Genomic DNA, 26,658 nt, shown 5'->3' on the forward strand with positions numbered 1-26,658 from the left:
ACTTGTAAAGAGTGGTGAATAAAAAAAATGCATTCTGAAACATTTCATCTGCTAAAGCAGACAGATGAATAACAAATTAAGTTCATGCAGAAATGTGTGGGCTAATCGGATGCATTTGAAAATAAAATAATTATGCACCTCTGATCAGTTGAACTTGTACCATAATTTTTGTTTTCCTAAACTTGTGTTGCAGACTCTATTTGTTCACCTTCCATTAAGATACCGTGGAGAATCTAGGCATTCTTTCAAACCCCTTACACTTTTTATAAAAGCCTCATTCTGGGAAAACTGGGCTTAATGCACAAGTGTCACGTGCCATCCCAGATAAGTACTAGCATTTTTCTCGGGCAAGGCTAATATATTATAAAATATAGCTGGCTTCCCAGAATTGTACATAGGAGATAAGAATTAAGAGAAAACAATTATGGATAAGTACTTTGACAGCAAATGCAATCACCAGTACAAAACAATTATGTAATACAGTACATGTAAGTCACACTGCTGGATAAAGACAATCTTCAAGTTTATTTGTAAGTTCTAATGACAATCCTTGTTTCCTGTGTGAATGAACTGCACTTGATTAGACAATAGGAGGCAGGTTTGGAAATGTACTTAAGGACATCCATAGTACAACATATTGTCTTACATAGGTGTATCATTTTCACATGTAATATTGCATATTATGATACCAATTGTACTGAATAACTCTATCTGATTGTTTACAATCACATACCTATTATATTAAGAATACTCTTTGGGGTATTAGAGGATAATGGTGTTTGTTGCATTGTTATGGATATTTATCAAGCAGGAGTATTTGACCCTTGTTCTGGGAAAACTGGGCTTAATGTGTGCTTGTAAGTGACATCCCAGATTAGCCTGTGCAGTCTGCACGTGGCGGGGCTTCTCAGGGACAACACTTTCTATTTTATGGATTCTTTGATGGAAAGGAAGCCTCTTCTATAAATGAAAGTTCAGTCTAGGGGGAAAGTGTCGTCCCTGATAAGCCTGTGAATACTGCACAGGCTTATCTGAGACAACACTTTAAGCACATGAATTAAGCCCCATTTTTCCAGATCGCAGCTCAATTGGTGATTGGACAGTCAGACAGGTTCATAACCAGCAAGATGTGAACATGCTTACAAGACTCTGGGAGATATTCCCCATGTTTACATATCACTCCATCCATTCGAAACATTCGTACAAATTTGAATATTCCTTACACGGTCAATAGCATATATATTTATAAATGCAGTGATCTAAAATGCAGACGAGCATGTTACATGAACTTGCATACAAATCTTCCAGGAGACAATCTATGTTAGGTCTGCAGCAACAACACCATGGCTGATTCAGACCATTGAGAGAATTTGCAGAAATATTTCTCATTCAGTGACATCACCTTGGCAATATCCATGGACATTTACAAAACCAGTAGGGAAGAAAGTCAATTCCATGGATGTGTGTGTGGGTTAAAAGAAGCAGCATGTTCCACAAATAACACAGGAACAACAATAACTGGCAATTAACTGTCACTGAGAAAAAAAGATCAATGTGAAATATTCACATGAGCAAAAGATGTATTATATCTCACTGTTTTTTCGGCTTTGATTATATTGTACTCAAACACATGTGATCTTCCCTGTTGGAAAATGGGTCTTAATGCATGTGGTTAAATTGTCATCCCAGTTTATACTGTGCAGTATGCACACACTAATCTAAATCAGAGACAAAACTTTCCACATAAACTGAATTTTCACTAAAAAGATACTTCTTTAAACAAAAATTAAATACAGACTGAGATAATCATCATTTATTAGCCTGTGGCTTATCTGAGACAAAACTTTGTGCACAAGCATTAAGACTGGATTTCCCAGGACAAGACTTTCACTATATGACTAAACCGACATAAGAAACAAATCAAATCTCAACAGAAAATTTTTAGCAAATATTTTGGACTAGGTGCATCATTTATAACTACCTTGGCCCGACATCAGAAAATTCATGTTTGTGAAAAAAACTGTTCACGATCAGGTCAGCATTACAGAATGGCTTACACTATTATCTATTTTTTTAACAGAATATCCTAACAATTTGAGACGTGATTTTAGGCACTGATCAGTGCACTGGCAAGACAGGGAAATTGACATTTTATCGCATAATTTTCACAAATGTACATCAATATGTGTTCCATGTGATATATCAGCGTACCTTGATATGTGTTCCATGCGAGACTTGTTCTCTTCGCCAGCTAGAACGACCCTCTGAGTGCGGCTGGTCACCACCTCACCGTCCACCATGTACGTTCGAGTCTTGGTCATCGTGCGGTACTGACTCTTGTTGCTCTGTAATTGATAAACAGGTCTTGTTCTCGAAAAACAGGGCTTTATTCATGTGCGTATAGTGTCATCCCAGATTAGCCTGTGCAGTCCACCTAGACTGGATTTTCTTAAAGAAGAGACTTCCTGAAAACTAAAAATTCAATGAAATGAAAAACTGCTGTCCCAGATTAGCATGTGCACACTGCAGAGGCTAATCTGACATTTTTCGCACATTCATTAACCCTTTGCATGCTGGGAAATTTGTCGTCTGCTAAAATGTTGTCTGCTTAATTTCTAAAATTAGCATTTTCTTCGATTTTTTTCCAAATAATATTATCAGAATAGCAAACAGTTTGGATCCTGGTGAGACGCCACGTTCTGTGGCGTCTCATCTGGATCCAAACTGTTTGCAAAGGCCTTCAAAATTTGGTTCCCGCACTAAAAGGGTTAAGCCCAGTTTCTACAGATCAAGGCTCCATCAACGCATGTTTAAATCACAAGACAATATCTGGGCTTATCCTGCTATTCACCCTATTAGTCAAAGGCTATTACCTTATACCAAATGCTGCTATAGAAATGTAAATATGGCTACACCTATTTCCTTATCAATCCCCATTACATTGCCCAAATGAGAATTTCAAGGATGAATGATAAATTGAGAGGCGTTGTGGGAAAATGGGGTTTAGTGCATGTGCGTTCACATGTAGTAATGTCTCAGATTAGCTGATGAACAGGCTTATCAGGGATGACACTTTCCCCTTTTTTGGATTGTTTTGTTTATAGGACATCTCTTATCAATTCAAATCCAGTATTTATAAGTGTAAAGTGTCGTCCCTGATTAGCCTGAGCAAGAAAAACAGGCTAATCTGGGACAAAACTTTATGCCCATGCATTAAGCCCAATTTTGCCAGACCAAGGCTAAATCAGGCTAAACTAGAGCTTTGTCACAGACCTGACGAATACCCCCACATGCAGCATTGACACAGAATATTTTGCATGGTTTTCACAAAAAAACAGCGGACACCATACTCATTGTTTAAAACGCACTAAGTGACCCAGTGGCCTAGTTTTTTGACCCGGCATGGCCTATTTTTGAACTTGACCTACACATCATCTAGATACAACTTCTTACCAAGTTTGGTGAAGTTCGGATAAAAACTACTTGAATTAGAGAGCGGACACCATGCTGAATGTTAAAAAATGCCCTAAGTGACCCAGTGACCTAGTTTTTTGCCCAGCATGAACCCAATTTCAAACTTGGCGTAGAGATTATATCTAGATAAATCTTCTGACCAAGTTTGGTGCAGAATGCAGACATTGGATGGAAACTACTTGAATTAGAGAACAGACAACATGCTGAATGTTTAAAAGGCACTAAGTGACCCTGTGACCTAGTTTTTGACCCGGCATGACCCATATTCAAACTTGACCTAGCCATCATCTAGATACAACTTCTGACCAAGTTTGGTGAAGATCGGATGAAAACTACCGGTACTTGAATTAGAGAGCGGACACCATGCTCAATGTTTAAAACTTTCTGCTTTTATGATATTTTTCGTTTAAAGAAAGTCTCTTCTTGGCAAAAATCGTTCCTGATTAGCCTGTGCTAATTTTGTCAAACAGTCACTTTAGCAAACATGGTTATTTTATCCTTGCGTCATATTTTAAATATAATGTGTAATATTTGCATATATATTTAATTTTAGATGTATTTGCTTTAAAACAAATATTTCTATAATAAACAAGATCACCGCATAACTGGTGCCACGCTCGGCTGCGAAAGCTTGTCAGAATTTATTTTTTTAGAGGTCACAGTGACCTTGACCTTTGACCTAGTGACCCAACAAGATATGTGTTTGTCAGAAACACAATGCCCCCTACTGCGCCACTTTGAAATAAAATTTCTATTTATCATTTGGCAGGTATAGACATCATCTCCCTTTAAACCTTTATTACTTCCCTTGGATTTTGTCCAATCCAACCGGGGGGGGGGGGGGGGGGGGGGAGGTCTGTAGACAGTCAAAAATGACCAAGTCAGACATCACTGACAACCAAGGCCTGTGGTTTATCAAAGAGATCATAGCCAGAGTTCATCATGTATGTGTGGACATAAGTGCACTGGTATTTAATGAAAACTAGCATTCACAAATTAGAACAGGTAAGAAATGATAATTATATCAAGAGATGTGTTTGTCAGAAACACAATGCCCCCTATTGCGCCGCTTTGAAATAAAATTGCTATTTTTCATTTGGCAGGTATAGAAATCATCTCCCTTTAAAGCTGATTACTTCCCATGAATTTTGTCCAATCCAACTGGGGGGGGGGGGGGGAAGGGTCTCACAGTCAATCATGACCATGTCAGACATCGCTGACAACCAAGGCCTGTGGTTTAAAAGAGATCATAGCCAGAGTTGATCATCTATCTATGGACATAAGTCCACAGGGGTATGAAATGAACATCAAAGAAATTATAATTATATCATTTAAATCATTCTCTTAATTCAGGGGTGTGATTGAGGCAAAGTCAGAGGGGAGGAAAATTCTGTTGACTGATTTTGACTACGCGAATGGCGCGCATAACGCAATGACAAACATAAAAACAGACATTAAAATAAACAACTTTTTGAACTTCATAACAATATTTCTTTATAAAAACCTGTTAAACTTCACATTAATCATACTGAGGATGCAAAGTAAACAGTTAAGTAAGTATTTATTGTGATCAATAGCAGCAGTTTTTCAATGTATTGAATGACAGTTAATAGACTAAATATAAACAAACACACTTGAGTGTTCTTCTGGTGTTAATGATGTATTAACTGAGTTAAATTAATATATTTAATTTGTTTACCTTTCAATATCTTGCATTTCACATCTTCACTCAGTTCAAAGCTATTTCAGTAAACTGAACAGCGTGACAAACATAATAAAGCAGAATATGCATATGAATCTGATTATACACAGACCCACAGACATATAAAAATCAAATTATGTTTGTCTATTTCCATGTTCGAACGATACTCTCTAAATTGTTTTACTTCGCGAGTAGACTACACTCCAATTTGCAAACACTGGTTTCCGTGACACAAATGCAGTGGGCACATTTCTTAACAAAATATGTGTTGCTTGTTTCTAAAACGTAGTCTTTTTTTTGACAAACACATTTCATTATTCCTATCAGACTAGGTGATGTCAGTCGTTTATTCGATTGCTATTTGTTATTTCAATAATCTTAATTTTCTCTTCACAACGGCGCCATTTGCAAACAAATCATTTAATTGGAAGATTGGGAAACTACAGCCAATTATATGGCTCATTTTAAAAATGCTTAGGCAAAATGCGGAGAGATTTCGCGGGCCGCGGATATTTCGGGCCGCTTATGAAATACGTCCGCGGAATCGGTGGTAGCCCCTCTCCCCCACATTTTTTTAAACGAATTTACGCAAATCTCAGAAGTGACATCCGGGACAACCCGATCCACAGAAATCCGCGGATCCGCGGAAAAATCACACCCCTGTAATTTAAATTTGTATTTTTTACCGTAGACTGTAAAGGATGACCTTGACCTTTTACCACAATGTGTTTGTCAGAAACACAATGCCGCCTACTGCGCCGCTTTAATTTATTAAACAAAAATATATACGTGGACAGGTTAGATAACTATGTCCATTTAAAGCTAATTTCTTCCCTTGACTTTGTTTTTTCGACCCTAGACCTCGAAGGATGATGTTCACCTTGAAATTTTACCCCTCAAAATGTGCAGCTCCATGAGATACACATGCATGCCAAATATCAAGGTGCTATCTTCAATATTTAAAAAGTTATGGACAATGTTAAGGTTTTAGCACAACGCCTACTGCGGACGGTGGACGACGAGCTGGCTATGACAATAGCTCTGGTTTTCTCCGAAAACAGCCTCGCTAATAAAACTAGTTTCAGTTTGAACATTTAATTAATTTAGTGTATATGTAACTTCACATACAATGCCCTGTATAATAATGTGATTAGATCAAAATAAGGGCATGGTGGAGGTCAAAGGGGGCAGGATGGGACCAAGGTGCAGCAGGATTCTGCAACCCTTTGTTTAGGCCTAGCTGAAGCATTGATAACATTTTGCTATTGCAAAGATAACCACTAACACTATTCTTATAAGCAGGAAGAGTTGTTTCCCTTTGTAAATGTCAACAGAATTAATCATATATTTTTTGGCACTGGAGTAACTTATACAGTTTCCAGCATACAGTCTAATGTAAGAACAACATACAAAGTCTTTATGGAACAAATATGTGCATATGTAGCTAAACACAAAATGTATAAAAAGCAGATGAACGTATGCCTTACATAAGTATTTAAAAAAAAAACAACTATGGATGAAACTTATAAATAATATTCCTTAACCATTATATATGAAATATCTAGGCATATATGTCTAATCAGGGCAAAAATCTGTTAAATCGGCTTTTTATGAGTTTTAATGACAATATTTGCAGCCAACCAGAAATTTCTTTGACACATTTGTAGCGATTGGCTACTTTTGCGAACAGCAAAGTAAGTCATGCAAATTCTAATTTGCCCAATAGTAAACTAAAATATCAAGCAGAAACAAAACAACTAAGACAAACACTTGTCAATTTAGAAAGCCCAACTCACCCGTTCGTTCCTTGGCTTCATATGCCCAGGCTTTGGTCGCTGCCGAGGGGACTCTTTTGGCTCCTCCCTGTCAAGGCTATCCATCGTATTGATGCTACCGGTGTCAGAACGCTGATCAGAAGAATCATCGTCCGGATTGGAAATATCACTGGGCTCTATATTGTTTGCAATTTGTTTTGTTTCAAAAGTGTCCAAGTCTGTTTGCGGAACAAAGTCTCGCGCTTGACTGCTCCCTCTACTACTCTCTGTACGGGGAGACTCAGACCGTCTCTTCCGCGATCGGTCCATATCATCTTTCTTTGGCATGTCTGAAATTTGTGTCACGTGACCATTCAGCACAACAGTGTTTGCTACTGGCACCGGTTTCCCATTTATGGTTATTATGTCATCGATATTGGACGACGACATTGCCACATCATCTTCGTCTATTTTCACCTTAAAGGATTGTATTTCCATTATGCGTTCCTCCGACTTGGGCTGCTTTACGATGCTTGTCACGGAGACTTTTGGTGGTTCTGGTTCCTCCTCGTCTACAGAGAGCTGTTTCCTGTCTGCGAGACTCACACTGCCGTCCTTCAGGCCATGGCTGCTGTTTCTGGGACTAGTGCTGTTACTGCGAGGGCTTCCGCTACGTCTTTTTACCTCCTCTTTTTCTTTCTCCTCTTTCAGTTTCTCCATGTTACTAATCAGTTCTGACACACTTGACTCACGTTTCGGCACTGGTTCCTTTTCTTTTGTTTCCCTGGCCACATCACCGATATCATCCGGTGAGTCTTTGGAATACACAATTTCATTTGAATCGTTTGCAGATTGTGCACTTCCAGTATCTATGTCGCCATCTTGGTCATTTATCATTGAGTCGATAGTGTCCAGGACAACGCCTGCCACTGAAGGTTCTGTGGTAGTGCTTTTGATGACCTCATCAATGATGTCATCGATGATGTCACCCGCAACTGGCGTGATGTCAATCTGAACTTCTGTCACTTTTGAAGGACTATCAATCTAAATAGAAATAAATGGTCACTAAATAAACACTCCAGAGCTAATATTCTGTGCCTAATAAAAACACCATTCAAAGAGCTAGCCAACAAAGTGATTTGTCAAATAGTCACTCAATAAATAAGCAATTTACTAACTGCATAATTGTGTGCTACAGTGATCTATTTAAAATGACAAGTGCAAGTTGCCAAATGAAAGGCACCATTGTGCAAAGCAATACAAAGGTGATACAATATAAGCTGGCATCTTATTGATTCACTTGCCTGATACACATCGTTCTAACTATGAGCCATGGTCTGGTAAAAATGGTCTCAATGCATGTGAGTAAAGTGTTGTCCCAGATTAGCCTGTACAGTTTTTGTTTACTGTGGAATTTTTTGTGCAACAGTTAGTTAGTCTCTTCAACACAAAAATCCAGTCTAAGCAGAAAGTGTTGCCCTTGATTAGCCTGTGCTGACTGCACAGGCTAATCTGGGATGATACTTTACAGCACATGCAATAAGCCCCATTTCCACAAGACTGGGGCCCTTTGTACCTGGCTGGAAGCATCTGACTTCTCATCAGAGCTCTGTCCTATGCCTTCGTCTGATATCTTGTCTTCCTCCAGGAAGCCTGGAGGTGGGGGAATGGCCCCCTGAGTCTCAGTTTCATCCGTAGTAGACTTGGGAGCAGTTGTGACAGTCTTAATCACTGCCCCACCCTCTCCCACTGTCATATCCACAGCTTGTTTTTCTTTTTCTTTTTCAACCACCTCAGAATCGTTAATCGTCTTTGCCTTTTCTATACTTTTTTCTTTTTCTGGACTTTCCTCTTTTACGGGAGATTTCTCCTTTTCTGCAGTTTTCTCCTTGTCTGGAGTTTTCTCCTTTCCTGGACTTTTTTCCTTTTCTAATGGGGTGCCCTCCCTGCTAGAAGGAGGAGCCGGCGCAGCTTTCTTAGCGGCTTTAGTTCTAGGGGAGTCATTGTCAATGTCAGGAGTAGAACTACGCCTTCTCTGTTCCTACAGAGAGGAATATATATTGGTGTGAGGCATAATTATGTAAGTAAAGCATCATTACATATGTGTCAGACATGAATATGTAAAAGAAGCATGATTAAATATGTGTCAGACATGAATATGAGAGTGAGGCATGATTAAATATGCAAAAGGAATAATTATGTAAGCAAAGCATGATCTATGTGAGGCATGATTAAATATGTGCAAAACATGATTATGTATGTGAGGCATGATTAAATATGTGTACAGCATGAATATATATGTGAGGCATGATTAAATATGTGTACAACTTGATTATGTATGTGAGGCATGATAACATATGTGTACAGCATGAATATATATGTTAGGCAAATTTGTGTAAGGCATGGATATGTTACTGACAAATTTGATTGTGTAAGAGATGGATATGAAACTGAGGCATTTAAATGTGTGTACACTATGAATATAAAACTGAGACATTTAAATATGTTTAATGCACGATTATGTAACTATGAAACATTAAAACATGTGTAGGGCATGATAATGTAAGTGAGTCATGATTTAATATGCAGGGCATGATGGTGCCAGGCATGATTGTTTATGTGTAAAGCAAAATAATGTTACCTAAACATAATTTTAAAACAAGAGGGCCATGATGGCCCTGAATCGCTCACCTGACTAACCAAATACAATCCCAACCCAGTTTTCATCAAGATTAACATTCTGACCAAATTTCATAAAGATTGGATGAAAACTGTGACCTCTATTGTCTACACAAGGTTTTTCTAATATTTGACCTATTGACCTAGTTTTTGACCCCAGGTGACCCAAATACAATCCCAACCCAGATTTCATCAAGACAAACATTCTGACCAAATTTCATGAAGATTGGATGAAAACTGTGACCTCTATTGTCAACACAAGGTTTTTCTATTATTTGATCTAGTGACCTAGTTTTTGACCCAAGATGACCCAAATACAATCCCAACCCAGATTTCATCAAGATAAACATTCTGACAAAATTTCATAAAGATTGGATGAAAACTGTGACCTCTATTGTCTATACAAGGTTTTTCTATTATTTCACCTAGTGACCCTGTTTTTGACCTAGTGACCTAGTTTTTGACCCCATATGACCCAAATACATTCCCAACCCAGATTTTTTCAAGATAAACATTCTGACTTAATTTCATAAAGATTGGATGAAAACTGCGACCTCTATTGTCTACACAAGGTTTTTCTATTATTTGACCTATTATGTGACCTAGTTTTTGACCTCTACTGTCTACACAAACAAATTGTTGACAGTTTTTCTATTATTTGACCTTGTGACCTAGTTTTTGACCTCAGATGACCCAAATACAATCCCAACCCAGATTTCATCAAGATAAACATTCTGACCAAATTTCATAAAGATTGGATGAAAACTGCGACCTCTATTGTCTACACAAGGTTTTTCTATTATTTGACCTAATTTTTGACCTAGTGACCTAGTTTTTGAGCCCAGATGATCCAAATACATTCCCAAGCCAGATTTCATCAAGATAAACATTCTGACCAAATTTCATAAAGATTGGATGAAAACTGCGACCTCTATTGTCTACATAAGGTTTTTCTATTATTTGACCTAGTCTTTGACCTAGTGACCTAGTTTTTGACCCCAGATGACCCAAATACAATCCCAACCCAGATTTCATCAAGATAAACATTCTGACCAAATTTCATAAACATTGGATGAAAACTGTGACCTCTACTGTCTACACAAACAAATTGTTGACGGACGCACGCACGCACACACGCGCGCACACACAACGGACGCCGGACATCACACGGTCACATAAGCTCACCATGTCACTTTGTGACAGGTGAGCTAAAAATTTGGCATAAATATGTCAATTAAAACATTCCTTTTTTAATTGTTTGAATCGAAAGCCTAAGGCTTATTGAGAGGCTTTGAGTCTGATTTCTGGGTAGAACCAGTACATGGCTTCTTTGAAGAGATCTATAAAACATCCTTACAGTGGGAATCAAACTTGTGAACTCCCGTTTGCCAGGCAAATACTATATCCACTACACCACAGCAGCCTTTTTAAAAATATTTAATAATTGAGGCATAACCATCTTGTGATGGGATACAAACACCATTTTCTGTCCATACAATACAAGGCCACTACTTGCTGTGTACATATACCTGCACTGAAGGTTCCACTGTTGTTTTTTCAGGGGTAGAGGAATCTCGTTTCTCTGAGTCCAGGCTGGTCTGGGACAGCTTGTCCAGGTCAGAGACTGACACTACAGAGTCCTCTGTCAGCTGACTCTGAGAACAACAACAACAACAGCTTTGTTGATCAACCACAGACTCAAGATTATCAACGGAGCCGCGTTCTGGGAAAAACTGGGCTTAATGCATGTGCTGATAGTGTCATCCCAGAAAAAGAACATCACATGCTCCTAACTTAACTTGGATTTTTGGTTAACAAAGACTTCCATTAAATGATTAATTATGTTAAAGTGGAAAATTTCATCCATGATTAGCTTGCCAGACAGGCTTTTCTGGGATAACATTTACGCACATTCATTAACACTTTTTTTCCCAAAGTTCCCTAATCGGGATAGAAATTGAAAATTTGACAATTTAAATTCAAAGGGCCATAAATCCACTAAAGATAAATGCACTGGAAATACAGACAATATGAGCATGACACCTTTGTAGGAAAGCTGCCTACAAAATATAATTGAAATATTCTTATAAGTTCCAGAGGTCTTACACTAAGAACATATTAACCCTACCTTAGGACCAACACCCCGACCCCTATTGTCTCAAAATTGTCTATAGCAAAATTCACCTTTTATGTCTGAATTCTTATTTTGGATAGTGTATGGGTGATATTGATGAAAAACTTGTATATATTGATGTGCCCTGTACCCTACCCTGTATATCTTGATGTCCTCCCTACTCTACCTTGTATATCTTTATGTCCTCCTTACCCTACCTTTATATCTTGATGTCCCCCTTACCCTACATTTTATATATTGGCGTCATCCTTACCCTACCTTGTATATCTTGATGCCTTCCTTACCCTACCTTGTATATCTTGATGTCCTTACCCTACCTTGTATATCTTGATGTCATCCTTACCCTGCCTTGTATATCTTGATGCCTTCCTTACCCTACCTTGTATATCTTGGTGTCCTCCCAACCCCACCTTGAATATCTTGATGCCTTCCGTACCCTACCCTGTATACCTTGATGTCATCCTTACCCTACCCTGTATATCTTAATGTCCGCCTTTCCCTACCTTGTATATCTTGATGTCCTCCTTACCCTACCTTGTATATCTTGATGTCCTCCCTACCCTACCTTGTATATCTTGATTTTCTCCCTACTCTCTCTGTATGTGTTAATTTCCCCCTTACCCTACCATGTATATTTTGATGTCTTCCTTACCATACTGTGTATATTTTAGCGTCCATCTTACCCTACCCTGTATATCTTGATGTCCTCCTTACCCTACCCTGTATATCTTGATGTCCTCCATACTCTACCTTGTATATTGTGATGTCCTCCTTACCCTACCCTGTATGTCTTGATGTCCTCCATACTCTACCTTGTATATTGTGATGTCCTCCTTACCCTACCATGTATATCTTGATGTCCTCCCTACCCTACTTTGTATATCTTGATGTCCCCCTTACTCTACCTTGTATGTCTTGCTGTCCCCCTTACCCTACCTTAAATATCTTGATATCCTCCATACAATACCTTGTTTATCTTAATGTCCTCCTTACCCTACCTTGTATATCTTGATGTCCCTCTTACCCTACCTTGTATATCTCAGGGCTTTAGATAACTTTTGGGGTATATTGGGTAATCACCCCGTTTTTCACAACAATGGTTTTTTTTGTAAATTAATTAGAGTTTAAGCAAAAATTTGCACCCCCTTCTTTTGAGTTTAATTGGGGTTTTCATCCCTCGTTTTTTAACTCAATTGGGTAATTTAGGGAATGGCGTATACAATATAATACAAATCTACTAAGGTTACTATATTATTTATACAAATGGAATTCAACAAGAGATGTGTTCGTCAGAAACACAATGAACCCTATTGTGCCGCTTTGAAATAAATATTTAAAAAAATGACCTTTGACCTTGAAGGATGACCTTGACCTTGAACTTCCACCACTCAAAATGTGCAGCTTCATGAGAACGCCGCTTTGAATTTTTTTTTTTTGGACCTTTGACCTTGAAGGATGACCTTGACCTTGAACTTCCACCACTCAAAATGTGCAGCTTCATGAGATACACATGCATGCCAAATATCAAGTTGCTATCTTCAATATTAAAAAAGTTATGGCCAATGTTAAAGTTTTCTGACTGACAGACACCATATATTTGACCTTGAAGGATGACCTTCACCTTCACCTTTCACCACTCAAAATGTTCAGCTCCATGAGATACACATGCATGCCAAATATCAAGTTGCTATCTTCAAAAGTGAAAAAGTTATGGCCAATGTTAAAGTTTTGGAATGGATGGACAGACGCCATATATTAGACATTTGACCTTGAAGGATGACCTTGACTTTCACCTTTCAACATTCAAAATGTGCAGCTCCGTGAGATGCACATGCATGCAAAATATCAAGTTGCTATCTTAAATATTGAAAAAGTTATGGCCATTAAAGTTTTCGGACGGACGGACGGACAGACGGACTGACATACACACATACTGACATACTGACACACTGACGGACAGTTCAACTGCTAAATGCACCCTACCGGGGGCATAAAAAGGTACCTGTACATAACAACAAACAATTACGGGTGGCCATTTTTATTACTTCAGAAAATGAAAGTAGAAATCGGACGGGTCTCAAATAATTACAATAATTTCCCAAAGATTGATAACCGCTGGAAAGACTGTCTTCTTTTCTTCATAGGACAGCATATAAACTATCCAGTACATTTTTGTACGGAAAATAACCAGAGTTAAAAATACGCTCGGTGTTCATAAGAATTGCGTTTCGTGATGCAAGTTTTTTTACGGGAATTACGTTATTTAATTTGTATTTGCATTTTTTGGCGCTTTATTTTGAATTTAATTACGTTTTTGGTTATTTTAATTACGTAATAATGCAAATACGCTTGTTATCTATAGCCCTGATATCTTGATGCCCTCCTTACCCTACCTTATATATTTTGATTTATCCATACCCTACCCTGTAGATCTTGAAGTGCTCCTTACCCTACCTTGTATATCTTAATGTCCTCCTTACCCTACCTTGTATATCTTAACGTCCTCCTGACCCTACCTTGTATATCTTAATGTCCTCCTTACCCTACCTTGTATATTTTTATGTTCTCCCTACCATCTTGTATATCTTGATGTCCTCCCTACCAAACCCTGATATCTTGATGCCCGCTTTACCCTACCGTGTATTCTTGATGTCCCCCTTACCTTACCTTGTATATCTTGATGTCCTACCTACCCTACCTTGTATATCTTGATGTCCACCTTACCCTACTGTGTATATCTTGATGTCCACCTTACCCTACCTTGTATAACTTGATGTCCTCCTTACCCTACCGCGTATATCTTGATGCCCCCTTACCCTACCTTGTATATCTTGATGTCCTCCCTACCCTACCTTGTATATCTTGATGTCCTCCTTACCCTACCTTGTATATCTTGATGTCCCCCTTACCCTTCCTTGTATTTCTTGATGTCCTCCCTACCCTACCTTGTATATCTTGATTTTCCCCTTACCCTACCATGTATATCTTGATGTCCTCCTTACCCTACCTTGTATATCTTGATGTGCTCCCTACCCTACCTTGTATATCTTGATGTTCTCCCTACCCTACCTTGTATATCTTGAGGTCCTCTTCCTCAGGTAGATCCTCAACTGTCTCCACAACCTCTGCCTTGGACTCAGAGATCAGGTCCAGCAGGGCTTTTCTGTCTACACCGTTCACAAACGGGTGCTGTAACACAAAAGTGTAAAGTGCATTGAGTGGCCTTCTGCTATCAACTCTTACTTTAACCCTTTTGCCATAATTAGCAAAGAGAAAATGGCTTTTGCAAACAGCATAAAACCAGAACAGCCTGCGAGTAATACACAGTCTGTTCAGGTTTTATGCTGTTTGCTGCTCATCAGTAACTAAGGGTTAGAAATGAAGCCTTTTAAACTTGAATCTAATAAGATCTTTAATCAAATGTAACTTTCAAAGGGACTACAAATGCATCAAAATACGTATATAAGTGGTTAAGGGTTAAATAAGTATCTAAGTGGTAAAGGGTTAAATATGTATCTAAGTGGTAAAGGGTTAAATATGTATCTAAGTGGCAAAGGGTTAAATATGTATCTAAGTGGTAAAGGGTTAAATACATATCTAAGTGGCAAAGGGTTAAATATGTATCTAAGTGGTAAAGGGTTAAACCATCCCAATCTGGGGTATTTTATTCCTATGCATTGGAACCCTGATGTGTAAACTGTTGATGCAGATGACATAAAATGGCTCAGATCAATACACTGCCATGCCATCAATTTGTTTTCATCTTTGTACATAAAAAGGTTAAGCAGCACTGTAGATTTATTTTATGACATCATCAGGTTTCACTCAATTAGGAATATTTTCAAGGCATTGCTGATCTTTGAATCTTGGTTGAGTGTATTCGTGAATATCCAAGATAATGAGCTTATCTATGCTTCGAATTGACAGTTCAAAGGGAATGATCCCAGTTTTAATCTTGTATGATACAATTTGTAAGAGTTTTTGTGCCATTATGTATTAGATAAAGTACTATATGCCAGTCATCAGATTTTTCTCTTCTTCGCATAAGCAAGAGTTTCATTCAATTCATTACAAATCAGTATTACATACACTCCACAAAACTCAAAGCTTTTTGTCAGTCCTTGGTGCATGAGGCTAAATCCCTTTGGAACTGTGAACATTAGTACTGATTTTTTTTTTTTAATAACATATCCACATGTTAAATTGTAAAAACTAAAGCTTTGTCACAGACATGACGGATACCCCTACATGCCATATTGAAACAAAATAGTTTGCATGTTGTCTTCACAAAAAACAGTGGACACCATGCTCAATGTTTTAAACACACTAAGTGACCTTGTTACCAAGTTTTTGACCCGGCTTGGCCCATGTTCGATCTTTACCTACACATCATCTAGATACAACTTCTGACCAAGTGTGGTGAAGATTGGATGAAAACAACTTGAATTAAAGAGCGGACACCATGCTGAATGTGTAAAACATACTAAGCGACCCGTGACCAAGTGTTTGATCTGGCACGGCCCATGTTTAAACTTGGCCTTAAGATCATCTAGATAAAACTTCTTTGGTGAAGATCGGATGAAAACTACTTGAATTAGAGAGCTGACACCATGCTGAATGTTCAAAAATGCATTAAGTGAGCCGATGACCTAGTTTTTGGCCCGGCATGGCCCATGTTAAAACTTGGCGTAGAGAGCATCGAGATAAAACTTCTGACCAAGTTTTGTGAAGATTTTGGATTAAAACTACTTGATTAAGAGGGCGGACAACATGCTGATTGTTTAAAAAGCACTAAGTGACCCCGTGACCTAGTTTTTGATCTGGCATGACCCATATTTAAACATGACCTGGACATCATTTAGATACAACTTCTGTCCAAGTTTGGTGAAGATCAGATGAAAACTACTTGAATTAGAGAGCGGACACCATGCTCAATGTTTAAAATGCACTCAGTGACCTGTGGCCTAATTTTTGACCTGCCATGACCCATGTTCGAACTTGGCCTAGACATCATCTAGATACAACTTCTGACCAAGTTTGGAGAAGCTCAGATGAAAACTACTTGAATTAGAGAGCGGACATCATTCTCAATGTTTAAAACGCACTAAGATACCCTGTGACCTAGTTTTTGACCCGGCATGACCCACATTCGAACTTGACCTAGACATCATCTAGATACAACATCTGACCATGTTTGGTGAAGATCAGATGAAAACAACTTGAATTAGAGAGCGGACACTTAATACGGACTGACAGGCCAACAGACACAGACAGACAAGTTCACTCCTATATATCCCTCTAAACTTTGTTTGTGGGGGTATTATAGTATTAAGGTTAAAACTTCATTTGTGTGTGTGAATTGTTTGCAGTTTTCAACAGTATTTCAGTGATATATCAGCATTCAGGTAATCTACACACAATTTTCCTGGATAAGTTGGTATACCAGTACTTATCTCATGTACATATATCAGTAATGGACAACTGCCCTATTAAAAAAAAGCTACACGGGATAATTGCTGTAGAAATAATTGGACCCTCATTCTGGGAAAACTGGGCTAAATGCATATATGTAGTGTGCTGTCCCAGATTAGCCTGTGCAATCTGCACATGCTAACCAATGACCACACTTTCCGCCTAAAATGGATTTTTGCCGAAAAGAGACTTTCTTTAAATGACAAATTCCATGAAAGCCGCAATTGTCATTGCTGATAAGCCTTGATATTCCCAGAGTGAGGTTCATCATCCTTAATGAGGCCAGGAATCCAACCTGCAACCTTTGGATTTGTGATCAAGCCCTCTACAAACTGAGATCGCCGGTAAGGCATTCATTATCTTAATGGTTCCTTTTAAATAGAAACATCTTAACCGTTTATTAGAAAAAGCTTGATATATAGGATACACCACATTTACTGCATATGAGTTGCAATCTGTGAATATGGGGCTTAACGCATGTGCCAAAAGTGTCTTCCCAGATAAAGCCTGCACAGGCTAATCAGGGACGACACTTTTCGCTTTAACTGTATTTTGGCAAAGATAAGACTTTCTTAAAATGAAAAAAAGAAGCCTAAAGATGACACTTTATGCACCTGCATTAAGCCCTGTTTCCCAAGAGCGAGGCCCGTATGTCCAAATGCTTACCTGTAGAAGATCTGGGGCAGATGGCCGTTGCTCTGGATCTTTGACTAGGCACAGGCGGAGGAAATCAAAGAAATTTTTGGACCTAGAATAAAAAGGAAAGAAATAACATTTTAAATTAAAGCCAAGAGAATGACAGACAACAGCTCCTGTAAACCAAGACAATACCACTTCATCTTGTCATCAATCAGGGATTGTTCACCTTATGTAACAAAGGCCATTTTTAAGGCCTCTACCCAATAAGCAGTTTCACTAAAATCTTGTTCCCCTAAATTGAAACTTACACTAGCATTTTCATTTCCCAAATCAGTAGAGCTGCAACGATTCGATCCGATTCATCGAAAATCGATTCGAAATGCTTCGATTCGATTACGATACCAAACCTACCAAATTCGATTCGATTCTTTAAAATATATACATATATATACATAGATACGTAAAGCGCGCTGTATTCTGACTATTGATACAGGGAGGTGTAGGTTTTATATTTACCTGTAATTACGACGCGCGCGATTGGTTGCTTATTACTTTAGTCATCCAATCAATAAGCCCGTTACGGTCTACTTTCGTAAAAAGCAGTCAAAATGGCTGAACAAGTTGTTGCCGACAAATTGAAATTATCAGATGCGGCTAAGAAGCTAAAATCAAAAGTGTGGCAGTATTTTGGGTTTCGGGATGGTAGCCCTACCAATAAAGCTAAGTGTAAACTGTGCTTCACGGATGTGGCGTACGCTAAGTCCGGCTCAACCACTAATCTAATTTAATGCAATATGTCAAACCAGGGGGTTCGTTTACTAACAAAGTGACACCGATATTCGGCGTCTTCCCCTACCAGAATTTTTCCCCTCAAAATACAATTTCCCCACCAAAAATATCATTTTTCACCAAAATATAATATTTTCTCTCAAAGAAATGTTTATTTTTTCTTTGGGCATTCGACAATTATCCTATTTGCACCATGTTCAACGATCTCGCTCTCTCTCTCCAGACGAACACACAAAATCTGGGAATCCCAGTTATTCTAAATATAGCTCTTAAATTACGTCATGTAAACTGGGCAACTAATCCTAATAATCATGTGACTATTTTACTGAATACCGATCTTGCGCGAGAAGGGTGTTTCGTCAATTAATTACCGGAAACCAGTCGAATTTTCATCCGGGCTATATGCAGGCCAAGATATAAACGTGAAAACAGACAAAATGTCTAACAATTGGCGTTCTTACACAAACAAAATAAAACGTTCGGACTCGGAAGATACTGAACGCATCGAGGCATTTTGTAAGAAATAATCATCGAAAACCGTTATAACCCAGCAGGATTCTGAGGTAATCAACATCGAACATTGTGAAAGTGAAAGTGGACAATCGGCAGCTGCCGCTCCTTTCCCTTCCACTACTGTAGCAGATCAAGATCTTCAACCCATTCATCATGAAATGGAAATCACAAAATTGACATCATCCCCCGGCCCCAGTACAGAAATATAGTTGAAAACATTTCCCATTATTAGATCTACACCTGCAACTTTATTAAGAACTTTGACTTTAATACGTGTTAAATGTGTTTAAGAACAAAAAGGACAGAGACATGCCTCTTTTGATGAGTTATAGACATTGAAATGAACAGTTTTTATTTTTTCCCCTATTATGTCTCTTTCGCACTCTTTTTTCCCCTTTCACCCAGCGTCAAGCGTCTTCCCCTTTCTCTAAAAAAAACCCCTGCAAACGCAAACATAGCGTTAATTTAGCAAGACAAAGAGGTCGCACAAGTGCAACTTCTCAAGTCGCCAGCCAGAAAAGTAGTTCTTTTTCTGTTGGAGTTTTGTTAAGTTTATTAGAAAATATGATTTGTCATACAGGTAACAGGTTATGCTGTCATGGCACAGTGGTAGACATGCTTATAGCGGTTTTGGGTAAAGGTGTAATAGTGATAGTACTACCATTCAACTGATTCCAGATACGTTTTTATGATTATTTATTTATTTTTTATGTTATTGTGTAATCTAGTCAGAAGTTTTAAAATTAAAATTGAGTCCTAATTTGCTATTCTTTTATATGTGTTTTATTGAAATCACATTTGAACAGAAATGTTAATTTTGAGGCATACGAGTGAATATATGATAAAACTAGGTTTGAAGATGAATCGAATCGAAAAAATCGGTATCGGAGTGTCTGAAATCGAAATCGAATCGAATCGAACTGTTGGTGAATCGTTGCAGCTCTACAAATCAGCTATATAACCCTTTACCACTCAGAAGCAAAGTGAAAATGGCTATGTGCAAACAGGATAAAACCTTAACTCACAGCCTGTTCAGGTTTTATGCTGTTTGCTGCTCATCAGTATCTAAGGGTTGGAAATGAAGCCTTTAAAACTTGAATCTAGAAAGATAGGTCTGCAATTAAATTCATCTCAATAAGGGACTTATAATTCCTCAAAATACATATCTAAGTGGGAAATGGTTAAAGGCGTCTAACCAATGAGCGTTTTCTCTAAAATCATGTTCCCCTAAATTAAAATTAACACTAGCCTTTTCATTTCATATATATTTCCTATGTGACAATTCTTCCCAAAATCAATAGACTAGAGCCTCCGCCAATATCAAGAGAAAACCCTCTTTTCAAGGGTATAAGGACATTCAAATGAAGGAATTCCCCCCCCCACACACACACACACACAAGCACACACATTGACTGTGCCCATTGATGTCCAGGAAGGTGAAGGAAAGGACCCCACCACAAGGCCTATTGTGAACACCTCAATCGCTGAGTGTTATGTTAAATGGACCATACCAACAGTCTCCAAAAAAGTCAGTGAGCCAATGTCAGTCAGAAAAAGCAAGTAATGGAATTCCCATTGGGTGGCATTCTGGGAAAACTGGGTGTAAAGGATGTGCGTTAAGTTTCCTCTTAGATAAGCCAGTGCCATCTGTACAGTGGGAAAACTGGGTGTAAAGGATGTGCGCTAAGTTTCCTCTTAGATAAGCCAGTGCCATCTGTACAGTGGGAAAACTGGGTGCAAAGGATGTGCGTTAAGTTTCCTCTTAGATAAGCCAGTGCCATCTGTACAGTGGGAAAACTGGGTGTAAAGGATGTGCATTAAGTTTCCTCTTAGATAAGCCAGTGCCATCTGTACAGTGGGAAAACTGGGTGTAAAGGATGTGCGTTAAGTTTCCTCTTAGATAAGCCAGTGCCATCTGTACAGTGGGAAAACTGGGTGTAAAGGATGTGCGTTAAGTTTCCTCTTAGATAAGCCAGTGCCATCTGTACAGTGGGAAAACTGGGTGTAAAGGATGTGCGTTAAGTTTCCTCTTAGATAAGCCAGTGCCATCTGTACAGGCTTATCAGAGATGGTACTTTTGCCTTAATTAGATTTTTTTAAAGGAAAATACTTCTTTTAAACAAGAGGGCCAAGATGGCCCTAGTGTGCTCATCTGAGAGGAGTCAGTTCATTCAATCTTTACCAAACATCAAACTTGAACTAGATATTGTCCAGACAAACATCCTGGTCAAGTTTCATCATTATTGAACCAAAACCCTGGCTTATGTAGTGATTTTGTTTTTGTAAGATTTGACCTGGTGGCCTATATTTTGAGTTGATCCCCTTACCAAACATAAAACTTTGCTTACAAAAATTAATTTTATGACCAAGATTCATAAAATCCCCGCCGGCCATGTTATTCAACTGACCGGAACCATTTTCAATCTCAACTCTCATATAAAAAAATAATTTTATGACCAAATTTCATGAAAATTGGGCCAAAATGTGACTTCTAGACATGTATTCACTATATACAAATAGAGAAAAATGCCCCGCCCACTGGCAGCCATATTTTTTCATCGATGTGGACCATTTTTGAACTCGTCCGAGATATCAATAAAGCCAATGTTTTGACCAACTTTCATGATGATTGGGCAAAAATTGTGACTTCTAGAGTGTTTACAAGATTTCTCTATAGCCAAATAAGGAAAACTGCCCACCACCCCCCGGCAGCCATGTTATTCAACTGACCGGAAACATTTTCGAACTCAACTCTCATATCAAGGAAACAAATGTTCTGATCAAATTTCATGAAAATTGGACCAAAAATGTGATTTCTAGAGTGTTCACATTTTTTCACTATATACATATAGAGAAAAATGCCCCACCCACTGGCAGCCATGTTTTTTCACCGATCTAAACCATTTTCGAACTCGTCCGAGATATCAATAAAACCAATGTTTTGACCAACTTTCATGATGATTGGGCAAAAATTGTGACTTCTAGTGTTTACAAGATTTCTCTATAGCCAAATAAGGAAAACTGCCCACCACCCCCCCGGCAGCCATGTTATTCAACTGACCGGAAACATTTTCAAACTCAACTCTCATATCAAGGAAACAAATGTTCTGATCAAATTTCATGAAAATTGGACCAAAAATGTGACTTCTAGAGTGTTCACATTTTTTCACTATACACATATAGAGAAAAGTGCCCAGCCCACTGGCGGCCATGTTTTTTCACCGATCTGGACCATTTTCGAACTCGTCCGAGATATCAATGGAACCAATGTTTTAACCAACTTTTATGATGATTGGGCAAAAATTGTGACTTCTAGAGTATTTACAAGGTTTCTCTATAGCCAAATAAGGAAAACTGCCCCCCCCCCATGGCAGCCATAAAACTGCCCCCCCCCCCCCCCTCCTGGAAGCCATGTTATTGAACTAACCAGAACCATTTTCAAACTCAACTCTCATATCAAGGAAACAGATGTTCTGTCCAAATTTCATGAAAATTGGGCCAAAAATGTGATTTCTAGAGTGTTCACATGTTTTCACTATATACATATAGAGAAAAATGCCCCGCCCACTGGCAGCCATGTTTTTTCACCGATCTGGACCATTTTCGAACTCGTCCGAGATATCAATAAAACAAATGTTTTGACCACCTTTCATGATGATTGGGCAAAAATTGTGACTTCTAGAGTGTTTACAAGGTTTCTCTATAGCCAAATAAGGAAAACTGCCCCGCCCACTAGCAGCCATGTTTTTAAACGGACCGGAACCACTTTGGAACTCACCAACATATTATTAAGACAAACATTTTGACAAAGTGACATGAAGATTGGGCATGAAATGTGACTTCTACAGTGTTTTCAAGTGTTTTCTTTTTTTTGGCCTAGTGACCTAGTTTTTGACCCGGCACGACCCACTTCAAACTCGACCGAGATTTCATTGGGACAAAGCTTCTGACCAAATTTCATGAAGATCGGACAATAAATGTGGCCTCTAGAGTGTTTACGAACAAATGTGGACGGACGGACAGACGATGGACAAAGACCGGTCACAAAAGCTCACCTGAGCAATCAGGTGAGCTAACAAAAAATTCCAATAATACGGAAAACAACATAAAACTTCCTTTTTAAGTAACTAGGAAGATACCACTTCCTTTATGAATAACTAGGAACATACCACTTCCAACTAGTAACTAGGAACATAATGCTTCCTATTAGTAACTAGGAATATATCACTTCCTCCTTGTAACTAGGAACATACCACTTCCTCTTGGTAACTAGGAACATAGCACTTTCTCTCTGAGTAACTTAATACATACCACTTCCTCTTTGAGTAACTAGGGACATTTCCTATTGAGTAACTAGGAACAAAACTACTCCTCTTGGTAACTAGGAACCTACCACTTTCTCTCTGAGTAACTCGGAACATACCACTTCCTTTCTGAGTAACTCGGAACATGCCACTTCCTCTTAGTAACTAGGAACCTACCACTTCCTTTCCAAGTAACTAGAAACATACCTCTTCCTCTCCGAGTAGCTAGGAACATGCAACTTCCTCTTAGTAACTAGGCACCTACAACTTTCTATAGGTAACTAGGGAACCTACCACTTCCTCTTGTCATCGAGGCTGGGTGGCTCGGCCTTCTGTATCTTGATAAGGACCCTCATGGGGTGCATCTCGTGATTGGGGGGCTCTATCTGGGCCATCTCTATGAGTGTGATCCCCAGGGACCAGATGTCCGCCTTGTGAGTGTATGGCGTGTCCTTCAAAGTCTCACACAAGATCACCTCCGGGGCCATCCTGCAAACAAACCCAAAATGAGGTTGCTGTGTCTTAGTTGGTGAGGTGAACATGAGGTGGGAGTGTTTTAAAATCATCAATAAGATAAACAAGTCTGGGAAGTCAAGCATTCAATCCCCGCTGTAGGAGCATTCTTGAGATATGTGATGTAGTCTGTTTATATGAGATAAATGTAGACAAAGTCCATTTCAGATTACTGTGCATTTCATTTTTGCTTATTAAACTCAACACAACTTTTTCAAATATTTGTAGAATTCAAGATAACAGCAAAGACCCCCAATGGGCCCCGCCAGCGACAGCAAGAAATTATGACCTCTTCTATCCATTCTCATTGACATTTGATACCCGAGGCGTGATATAAATAAATGTTGATCTAGGCATGAATGCCTTTTTAAGATTGCATGATATTTGGTTAATTGCGTTGATACAAATTTCGATTATTATATTAATTCAATAATGCCCCAAATGTTCGCTATGTTACAGATCTACACAAAGAACTTGTTCTACCCAGGATACAGACTCGAAAGCATTTCAACAAACTTAAGGCTTTTGATTGAATTGAGCTAAAATAAATGAGTTTCAACCTAACAACCCCACAGTCAAAAGTTAAGTTGGCAGAAGCATGTAATTTGGAATCAACTTAAATTTAAGAATCTTCTTGCAAGATTAAAGTTTTAAAGGCCTTATTTCCAGCCCTAATAAACTGATGAGAAGCAAACAACATATAACCTTAACAAAGAGTTACTCACAGGCTGTACTGATTTATGCTGGTTGCAAATAGCCATTTCCACTTTTCTTCTAGGCGGGAAAGTGTTCACATAAACATTGGCAGAAGCATGTAATATGGAATCACTAAATTTCTCTCAGTTTCCATTGTTGACAACATCTGTTATTGACCAGAAACCCCATTAAATGCTGTCACTCACAGGCCAGCAATTCAACAATCTTGTAAATTCTTCAAAATGTTCATTTCAAATGGAGATGCTTGTTTTTTTTAAATTGTTCATGGGAATGGTACACACATGGTTTGATAAATACATGTAACTTGGAAACATCTAGTTTTTAACAGAAGTATTTTCCTGCTAAGGGATTTCATCTTACCAGTATGGAGTGCCAATAAAGGAGTCTCTTTTCTGTAAGGTTCTGTCATTCAATGCTGAGACTCCAAAATCAGCTGAAATTAGAGCAAACATAATTGTTAACATATTTGAAATCCAAGGTACATGTAAGACGGGCCAGAGGTTCTTAACTACTAAAGCCTCTCTAACAAATACTCTATGTTATGTTTGCAATACAAAACAATTTTTGAGAATACATTAATGCATCACCAACATCTACTGTTAAACCATTAAATTTTGTGTGGTACGAATTTTCGTGGATTTCGTTGGTCCGCTGAACCTCAAATTCTAGTACCAACGATTACTTATAAATTTTTAATCTGAAATCGGTCATTTGCAAATGTCATTTCCGACATTTTCTTTTGTTGTCGGTTATCTGAGATATTGCTTTTTGCAATAGTATAAGTCTTTGGTAAACGTTACTTCACTTTATTAGGTCACATTACATTATATCTATGAGTTTTTCTGTTTTTATTCATCATCGTTAATGTACGTTTTATTCATCATGGTTAATAAATATAATACATAGCAGTTAACAGTTTATCACATATGTCAATTAGTGCCAATTAAAGTTAAAAGAGATATAACGGTTTTCAAACGTGTATTTTGGGGACCTTATTACTCAATTGTTACTACTAGGGTACCGATTGCGCTGAGAATTGCAAATAATATCAAAACAACATTGATGGCAATAAGCGAGCGGGGACCCACAAGTGGGCTGCTTTATCGCTCCTATCAACAATTATCAGCAACACTTTCATGCTTCAGTGCACATTCACCTCAAGTCTTGCTGTCAACACAGATTAGCAAATTATGCTTTGTTAATTACTCTGGTTGTTTTAATGAAAGTTAAATCATTATGATTGTCAGTATTCCCCGAAAATTTGAAATCCACGAAATTACGTGTCAACGAATTAGTTATTTTTCATTAAACCACGAAATTTCATACCGACGAATTTCTATATGTTTACAGTATGTAATATGTTAATTCAGTAACTGCATTTGAGCAACACTTCAGGAAAACAGGTTTAATGCATGTTTGTAAAGTGCTGTCCTACATAAGCCAGATTAGGCAGTGCAGCTGTCCTAGATTGGCCAGTGCAGTTAACACAGACTTGATTAGGGATGACACTTGCAGCCTTAACTGGATTTTCACTAAGAAAAAGCTTACTGTAAACTAAAAATTCCATAAAAGTGCAAATTATCGTCCATGATTAGCCTATGGCAGGGGGTTTTCTTGACATTTTAGGAAAAGGAGTCTGGTCAAATTGGGATTTTTTTTAATCCATGAAAGTGGCAAATTTGGGAATTATTAATCAATAAAAAGGACTCAAATTAAAGTAAGATATTTTGTGTGATGTTTAAAAAATAAAGATGAGATAGAGAGTCTAATAATAATAAGTGTAAGTCATAAGAGACTTCTTTCATAAAAAATAAATAAAAACAATTGTTTTGAAATTGGGATTTTTTTTTTCGGTTAGGGATCCGGTTGTTTTGCTTTGGGATCGGGTCCGTTTTCTTTGGGATCTGGCTTTTTTACATAGCAGAAAAAAACCTGTATGTGGACTGCACAGGCTGTATATGGGACGAC

At 38.2% G+C, this 26,658-nt stretch overlaps 1 protein-coding gene across 1 annotated transcript in view; it reads right to left on the bottom strand.

Moving 5' to 3' along the window:
* LOC127856855 (serine/threonine-protein kinase 10-like) overlaps positions 1-26,658 on the bottom strand; it is a 94,613-nt gene that overhangs the window by 49,004 nt on the left and 18,951 nt on the right. The window contains exons 4-11 of the mRNA XM_052393009.1: positions 25,051-25,123; positions 23,755-23,949; positions 17,882-17,963; positions 14,813-14,932; positions 11,139-11,264; positions 8,507-8,971; positions 6,973-7,974; positions 2,212-2,345 (exon numbers count right to left, since the gene is read on the bottom strand). Coding sequence (XP_052248969.1) covers positions 2,212-2,345; positions 6,973-7,974; positions 8,507-8,971; positions 11,139-11,264; positions 14,813-14,932; positions 17,882-17,963; positions 23,755-23,949; positions 25,051-25,123 — 2,197 coding nt within the window. The remainder of the gene's footprint in view (positions 1-2,211; positions 2,346-6,972; positions 7,975-8,506; positions 8,972-11,138; positions 11,265-14,812; positions 14,933-17,881; positions 17,964-23,754; positions 23,950-25,050; positions 25,124-26,658) is intronic.

The sequence above is a fragment of the Dreissena polymorpha genome, chromosome 14 (assembly GCF_020536995.1).
Source record: "Dreissena polymorpha isolate Duluth1 chromosome 14, UMN_Dpol_1.0, whole genome shotgun sequence".
Taxonomy (NCBI): Eukaryota; Metazoa; Mollusca; class Bivalvia; order Myida; family Dreissenidae; genus Dreissena; species Dreissena polymorpha.